At 33.8% G+C, this 8,804-nt stretch overlaps 1 protein-coding gene across 1 annotated transcript; it reads right to left on the bottom strand.

Moving 5' to 3' along the window:
* Window positions 1–4,908: 4,908 nt before the first annotated feature.
* Window positions 4,909–7,359, bottom strand: LOC111885820 (tubby-like F-box protein 5). The gene is made up of 5 exons (XM_023882055.3): window positions 7,008–7,359; window positions 6,196–6,577; window positions 6,016–6,103; window positions 5,795–5,924; window positions 4,909–5,684 (listed from the first exon to the last, which is right to left on the bottom strand). The coding sequence occupies exons 2-5, from the start codon at window positions 6,541–6,543 to the stop codon at window positions 5,063–5,065; spliced, it is 1,188 nt and encodes a 395-aa protein (XP_023737823.1). The 5' UTR covers window positions 6,544–6,577; window positions 7,008–7,359; the 3' UTR covers window positions 4,909–5,062.
* Window positions 7,360–8,804: the final 1,445 nt, after the last annotated feature.

The raw sequence follows: 8,804 nt of genomic DNA, 5'->3' as shown, positions 1-8,804 counted from the left end.
TTCGGACTGCTGATCCGGAAAATCCCCGTGTTAATCAATCACATAAAATCCTAATTAATAATAGGCTGTAAACAATAACTAGGAATCTCATTCATATGTCCAACTCTCAGGTTAAAAGGCCATTTCACCCTTTCCTCACTTGGCCCAATAACCATGGCCTAACCTAATGGCTTCAAAATCACAATATGACCCAAATTCCAAAATGACACCCAAAGCCTATTAAGAGCCCAAATCCAAGAAGGCCCAAAGCCTAACAATGTCCCAAAGTCAAAACGGCTAGTGGCCCAACAAGGCCTAAAACCCTAGTAGTCCAAATAAGGCCCAATCGCAAAAGTCAAAGCTGTTGAGTACACCCAACATACTCAGACTTACACCCAGCATACTCCGCTTTTGGCCAGTACGCGCAGCATACGAGCTGGCTACGCCCAACGTACTCCAGAGTGGCCCAAAACTTGCCATTAATTGCTTAATCGATTAAGCCACTTTGTCCAATCTCATATCTGATCCTAAAGGATGTCTTAACACATAAAGCTGACAATTTTACTCCCTTGAATGACTTAATGGGACCCAAAACTCAAAGAGAACCATACTAAGGATCCTAAAACATGCATGGACCAATATAACTCATAAAGATTACATATTTATAGGCATGGGACCTCAAATGTGCTAAGATCTACCATCCATGGGTTCTGGAGTAGACCATACTCTCAAATATGGATTAAAGGACCCAAAAATGCACAAATAAAGCCCTAAATTGGATCTAGCATAAGGAACCATCAAGTTGAGAACTTTATACCTCAAATAGCTTGCAAGTTGATGATCATTCTAGATCTACAAGCTCAATCCAAACCAAAGAAACCTCCAAGTGTTCTTCTTCCTTCAAATTACCAAAAACACCACTAAAACTCACTTCCAAGCTCAAATTTCACAAATGGCAGTTAGGGTTTCATTCTTAGGATTTAGAGAGGTGGAGGCTGGTCATAAGAAGATCCATGATTGAATTAAGGTGATTAAATATGGCACGAACCCTTAAATTTAGGGTTTGCCCATGTTTGTTATATGCCTCACATACGTTGAAGCCTCCGCGATCCGGATGTCGAGCCAGTACGCCCGGCGTACTCATAGCATACGCCCAGCGTACTCGGCTAGGGTCTAGACCGCCAATCTTCCAAAGGCCATAACTTATTTGTTCTATGTCTGAATTCAACGTTTTTTATATCCACAGAAAGGTAATGAGAAGTTGTTCAATTCTATCAACTTTCCTTTGCCTTACAACTTCCCGAGCCTAAATCTAAAACTTCATAAAAGGCCCGAACTATCGCTTTACCGCTAGACCCTTAGGCTTCAAAACACGAACCAAACACTCGGTACCTATAACCTACATTATCCACCATCCAAATGGGCCTAAACATCTCTTTCCCAAAGCATGAAGCCTTATGATACTTGATCACCGGGTCACAGTCCCGAATTGTGGAATGACCCGAAACTAGGGCTGGCAATTCTCGACACGACACGCGACACGACCCGCAACACGACACGAAATAAATGGGTTTGGGTTGAGTTTTTCAACCTGCCAACCCGCCAACCGGTTTATTAAACGAGTCATATATGGGTTTCTCAAAAAATAAACGAGTTAACCCGCCAACCCGTTTATATTCATAATAAAAAAAAATTATTTTATTTTTAAATGTATTTATGTATCAAGTATTAATATTTAATAAGTATTATATAATATATACCATTGATTCATAGATCATTTGACTGTTTTGACATTTTGACTCGTGGTGAATGATCTAAGGTCGTAAGTCGTAACCTATAAGGCTAAGTCTGTAACATGTTTCTATGAATGTTTTTAATTTTCATTTGGATGTTTAAAACTTAAATATCTAAAATTCGGACCCACGAATCCAAATCTGACCCACGAACCCGCCAACCTATGAACATGTATAAATAAATGGGTTGGTATGTCATATATGGGTTTATGTTCCAAACCCGTCAACCCATGACCCGCCAACCCGTGACCTGTATATTTAAAGGGTCGTGTTTGGGTTGGCATATTTTGACCCGCCAACCCACGACACGCCAACCCAAACGCGACACGATTGTCAGGCCTACCCGAAACAGAAACTCTCCTTAAAATTAGTTTTTCCATGATTTTACATATAACTAGAGAACCAGAGGAAGAGGAAGAACAAAAATGTTTAGAAGAGAATAATTGTGTGTCTCCTAAATTGATTGTAGGAGGTATAATATATTGTCTACCAAACGATTAGTAATATGCAATCACCAATCACGTTTTGCTAATCGATTATGCAGATTATGAAGTGACAAAGAATCATGTCGTGAATAAGGAGATCGGTTATAACATTGATTTCAAATAGATATTTTAGTAATTTAGTTATAATATAATTTAAAGATATTGTTTTTAATTTTTAAATATGATTAAATTAAGTATTTTGGTATATATGTAAATTTATGGGTTTTATAAAGATATACATATAATTTGAAGTTTTATAAGGATATAGATATAATTATGAAAGTTTATAAGAATACAGATAAAATTCTCCTTATATTAAAAACAAAATTGAAAAATTAGTCGTTGAACCGTCACAAAGGAGAGAAAGAAGAAGGTTTCAACCAGCTTAAGCAACCTGTTTCTCTACACATTTGGTGGTATCGCACTGTCTATGGACGGTGTTGCGTGTAGCACCGCCTTCAAACCGTTGCGTCGTTTGGCTGCCATCCACCATTGAGTTTCACAAAATAACTAAACGATATGTTGTTAATCTCTAACCAACACATCGCTTATTTCAAATGCAATGTAATATACATTGCCTTTGTGATTGGTATTTTGTATCTCTTTAAAGAAATTGGTTTGTCATGATGTAAATTAAAAAGGTTTAAAATACAATAAGCTTATGCTTTCTGTTGCCTTATAGTCGATAATGTTTAAGAAACGATAGCAAAAATCAATACAACCCGTCAATTCAACCATCCCGAAGTTAGTTGATTGAGTTGAAATTTTCAATCAATGTAATTAAACGAGTCAACTCAATTATATGTTCAAATAAAAAGGTTGGGTTAATGTTTTAAAACCTGATGCCAAGTCGTTGACCCATTTAAATATGTATTTATTAATGTTTTATATATTCGTTAATCTTCCAAAAGATACAAAAACAAAACCATAAAGTCATACAAGTTATATGGACAATTAAGTCGTAGTTGATTTCTTTTTAACTTTTGAGCAATTACTTGGAGTTTCAACTTATTTAACTTAGTTTAAATGTTTTCAATTTATGTAAATAATGAAATTTAAATGGTTCACTTCAACACGTGTGCCTCATCTAGAGATTGCGTTAAAAAAAAAAGTTAATGTGAGGTCAATCCAATCCGTTTATCTTGGGTTATCTTGAAAATATCAAGTTATCAACCAAACTAATCATCTCAATTTCAACTCAACTTGTTTGTCAACCCTGTCTTTAATTTAAACATGTATGTAACATATATATAGTTGTTCATGATTGTTGCAAAATGTTCTTAATACATATTTGCACAATTTGTGCTTGTATTTTTTTGGTTTTTAGTACTTTTGGTCATGGTTATAAAGTTTTTTGTTCTCGACTCTTGAGAATGAATGATTTCAGAAAAACAATTTTAGGCATTACCCACTCATTATAATAATGCTTTTCTTTTCTTTCTTGCTTTTAGGCTTCACATCCATGTATGTTCGAAAAACAATTTGAAGGAATTATACTCTTTGTTTGATTTGTTGTAAAGTTCCAGTATCTTTGGAAATACATTACCATTGTTTTTTTTTCAGATATTTTCTTTTGTAAAATCTTTATTTCGTTTTCCAAGTTTTTTCATAAATAAATAAATAAATAACCTTGTTTTATAACATAAGTTAAACTAAAACATCCAAGAAAACCTTGATCGGTAGTCTTTGTATTTAACTGTTGATATCACCAATCAAAAAGGAAAATTGCAAGTTGAAAGATCTTTTCAAACTTTAATGATTAGTACAAAATCGTTCGGCAGTCTTTGTCTTTGGTCTTTGCATTTAATTTTTTTTAATCTTCACGCCACACTTGAGTTTCCATCCTTTAAATTATTTTCATTAAACTTTCTTCACAAACCAATCATCATTTTCTTTTAATATACAACAAAATAATCAATTATACTTAATTTCCTCAATTATAAAAGGTTGTTCTTTTCTTTTTCCTAGTTCCGCTCTCTCTATCACTCGAATAAATTGTCTAAAAGATTACGCAGACATATTAGCTGAAGAGTTAACTGTTAGCTAATAAAAAATTACGTTTACATAAAAACTATCTGATAAGTTAGTTGAAAAATATAAAATGACATTAAATGTCATTTAAATAATATGATATTTTTAATTAATTAAAGGTATATTTATAAATTTCTTTTTATATAAAAAAAGCTAATGAAAAGCTAGCCAATTAGCTTTTCAAAAAGCTAGCTTCTAAGCTAAACATGACAATATAAAAAATTCGAAAAATAAGCTATCTTATCAGCTGGATGTGGCGCGCTAAACATAGCCTAAATGACTGTTTTACCCTTCATTTCTCTTACTATATTGAATAATACGTCTAAATGAAACTAAATGTCCATTTTACCCGTGCATTTCATAAAACAAATTTCAAATTCATCACTTAAAATAATATTCATCAACTTTAAGTCATTAAGTCAGTTTTTTCTGGCTTAACCCATTTAGTCATTATATCCAAATTATGTAAAAAAGAAACAATCATATACATATAACTGTCCAAATTATTGTAAAAACCTTTTTCTTCTTTTAAGTTTTACAAGAATTGCCAACACAAAACAAAATCAATATTTTTATCTTTATACCATCTTTAAGTGAAGCCAAAATCCACAAAATGAAAATGAACTACTAGAAACACCTTTCTTAACATTAATTAAAAGAGTTATTTAACCATAACGAAAAAAAAAAAAAATTAGAAATACCTAAAGAACAAACTAGTCATAACTGCTAACATATTATGAAGCTTATAACATATAGCAGTTGTTCTAAATTCTTTCATTCACATGCAGGTTTTGTATCAAAGCTACTCAAACAAATAGCAAAAGCTTGATAAGCAGAAAGAGGATACCTATAATCCATGGTGAAAATATCCTTCCCAATCTTCCCAAATTGCAAAATCACTTTCTCTTGTTCAACAGCTGAAACATTATGACTCGAGTCAACAGCAGCCACAAGTTGAAAATTCTTCACAGATGCAACAGTCACTCGTCCTTTGAAATTCAAACACCAGCATTGCAACTGTTCATGCCACCTAGGCGCTTTGTTTTTAAGCATTAAAGAGTCGAGGGGATTTGAATTGGGTGTTGTTGTTGTTGATGATAAAGATGATGTGGATCTGTCGATGGTTTTGAAAGGGAAAGATTTTGGAGTTGGAGCAGTGCCTCCTTCTTGGATTGAGGAAATGGGTATGGAATGCATTGTGCAGTTCATTCTTCTTGGGCCACGTGTTCGGAGGACATTTAGTTCGTATGAGATTGTGGCTATGGAGTAGCTGCATGAAGGTAGTTTTGGGGAGACTTGTTTTTTCTGGAATCGTTGGCTTGATCGGTTGTGATTTGTGGTGTCGGTTGGTGGTTGGCTGTCGTAGATTGTGAACTTGGTTCCGAGGAAATTAGATCTGTTTTTTAAAAGAAAAAAGAAGGTGAAGAAGAAGAAGAAATGATTTGGGATTAGGGATTTAGGAATTGAAGTGAAGGATGAAGGATATGTTAATTTGATGTAACGTACCTTAGTTTGCCAACGTATGTAGAGGAAGCTCGTGAGAAATCATCTGCGACTAAAGAAATGGCGAACTCTGTGCTTGTTGCCCTTCTGATTTTCTTGGCTGCTAATAGTAGTTTATCGCTTTCATCTTCAGCTGTTGAAGTGTGGATCATGAAGGTTGTTAGATTCAGAAAAAGAATGGTGGAAGAAGAAGATGATGATGATGATGATGAATCGTGGCTTACATGGGGTTAACCCAAAGTATAATCGGTGGGTGGAAGTTGCTCTGTCTCTTCTTATGTAGCATTGAATTGGGGAATCTCGAGGGCCAGGCTATTATGGAAGATGAAGAAGAAGAAATTATGATTCGTTTGTGGTTTACTTTAGTATTGATGAACGTAAAAGAGAGGGATCAAAGAAATTACCTGTTTCAATGAGATTGGGAAGGTTAATCGACCACATTCTTCAGGGGTTTTGACGATTTCCTTCGTGATATCTCTCCATGATTTACAAACGGATGCACAATAAACGACTACAGTTCTTGCTGGCCATGAGGTTTCGCTTTCTTCAACTCTACGGATTATGTCCAGAAGAAGTTCAGGAGGGAGATTTGCCCACTGGCCTTGGTTTATCAATTCTAATGGAGCTACATCAGGAGCAATGTGTGATCTAGTTCGGTTTCTCCAGTGTCTTCCTTCAATTCCTCTTCTAGATAAACTCCCAATTCCATCTCCCATCTCCCTCAGCTCGCGCACAATGCTTTTGAAAGACATCGTGATAATGTATCATGCCAATCTCAATACTTATCTGGATTTCATTAAGATATACGTAAGCAGCAGCAAAATTAAACAAAAGAATCAGAAACTACGAGTGATGGTTTAGGTTTTTTGTTGATTTTGTTAAGGATATGGTTAGATCTGAGCTCATGACTTCAGTTACCAAAAGTCTATGGCGGATTATGAAGATGAAACCGTGTGAACTCAAAATCTGAATGAAATTTAAGCCAGATTTCTCACAATATTATATAAATGTATATAACTTCCGCTGTGAACCAAGGTTTTTGTTATTGATCATAGATGAACAATTATACAGTAAAATCGCACTATTACCAACATAGCTTGCGATCTACTTGTAGAAATGATGAAAAATTAGGGATTTTACAAACTTCCGAAATGCAATAAAATTAAACCTGTCTAAACAAGCTCAAGTAAAATGAAAACAACGAACAATGACAGACCTTCGAATCGATCGGAAGGAATTAGAGGTAGTTGGATAATACGTTTCAGATCGGATGAACAACGGATCGGAAAATTACTTGAAATCAGCGAATGTGGTCCATGATATTTGAGAAATTAGGGTTAGAACGAACGAGTAGATCCCCTTCTTACGATGTTTGTTTTCCGATCACGGCATCGCAGCCACGGCCACCGTATAAACCGCCGCAATCTCCGGCGAGGCGTTGGAGGAAAGGATTGACGGATGAAGAGACAAACCACTCTTTTCAATCAAACGCCCAAAATCTTCACGCCCTTAAAAATATGCACCTCGGGATGCTCCATTGAAGTGTTGTTTTAATCCGATGTTTAAAATATATAAATAAATGCAGTTTTGTTTCTAACCTAAAAAAAATTAGACATTGTATGCTATACTTTTATAATTGTGTAGAATAATTGGTAAAATTAGGAAAATGTGTCCCAATATTTATGTTACAATTTTTTTTCATCTTAAAGAGTGTTACTTCAATTTTAGAAATAAATTGAAGTAGAATAATTGGTAAAATTATTATTAATAAAATTGAAGTAGAATAGTTGGTAAAATTAGAAATAAAAAGAGTGTTACTTCAACTTTTATATATATATATATATATATATATATATATATATATATATATATATATATATATATATATAGAGAGAGAGAGAGAGAGAGAGAGAGATTATATTTTATATTTTTATATGTGTGTAGAATAAGTGGTACAATTAGGAAAATGTGTCCAATATTTATGTTATAATTCTTTTGAACAATTCAATTACTATTAATAGAAAAATGTTAGAAAATTTACAAAGTAACTAAATTTGTAACATTCAATAAAAAAAATGAGGCCATATTATCAAATATGACATCTTTTAGGTGGCTTCTTTGTTCCAAATAATAATTCATTTGGGAATGACCAAATTATGGCTAATCAAGAGATAAGAATAAAAGCATCAAAACATTCTTATGGTTAGAGTCAGATTATCATACCAATGAATGAAATTTTTACTCAAAGTGAGAGTGTGATGACTTCTCAATCTATACAATTCAATTTGAGAATGTGGAGACCCCTAGGGTATCTGAGTCCCACCACCGACCGATTAGTTAATCACACTGTAAACAAACGATCGAATCAAGGTCAAAAGACCATCTATCTATATGATTGGTCAACTAGACAAACTCTAATATAACGCAAATTTCCTACAATTATTGGGTTGCCTCAATGCATGCCATATGCATCCTACACCAATTAACATCCCATGTACTAATAGGTAACCAATAATGAATCATACAAATTTTATCCATTTCGAAAATGAGTAATCTATGAAATCATTTGCTCCATTATCTAACTCTTTCAAGTTCCTATTCTAGATTCTTAATGCATGATGTGATAAGATTACATTTTGATGTTTTGTAGGATCGAAGAAAAGAGAGGAAGCTTAAGGGAAGAAGTGAGCTGAATCGAATCGTGAAGAAATGGATTTCGATCGCATTGCTTGAAGATTGGATTCTTGAGCTACTACTTGGAGTTAGAATAGATTGCTAAGAAATATGTAATAACATAATTTTTCAATTGAATTGCATTGTAAGGATAAATTTTTTCCACAATAAAATGAATTTTTGATTTTATCTTATTTATTTATCCTTGCAATGGCGTGTATGAAAAATTGATGTTTGAAAGTTTCTATTATTAGCAATAATGGATTTGATTCTTAATTATGTTATTTGTGGAAATATCGAGAATTTACCAAATAGAGAGAGTTTCTCATCGCCCAAGTTT

Source organism: Lactuca sativa, chromosome 3 (genome assembly GCF_002870075.4).
Source record: "Lactuca sativa cultivar Salinas chromosome 3, Lsat_Salinas_v11, whole genome shotgun sequence".
Lineage (NCBI taxonomy): Eukaryota > Viridiplantae > Streptophyta > Magnoliopsida > Asterales > Asteraceae > Lactuca > Lactuca sativa.
Note: the sequence above shows the minus strand (reverse complement) of the source record. Positions and strands in the feature narration are given on the sequence as shown.

What these genes read in the sequence shown, in the direction of transcription:
- LOC111885820 (XM_023882055.3), bottom strand. Translation starts at nt 6,543, where the DNA reads ATGTCTTTCAAAAGCATTGTGCGCGAGCTGAGGGAGATGGGAGATGGA. An exon ending in TCCCAATCTCATTGAAACAG is followed by an intron (nt 6,104 to 6,195) that starts GTAATTTCTTTG and finishes CTTCCATAATAG; the next exon opens with CCTGGCCCTCGAGATTCCCC. An exon ending in ATACTTTGGGTTAACCCCAT is followed by an intron (nt 5,925 to 6,015) that starts GTAAGCCACGAT and finishes ACACTTCAACAG; the next exon opens with CTGAAGATGAAAGCGATAAA.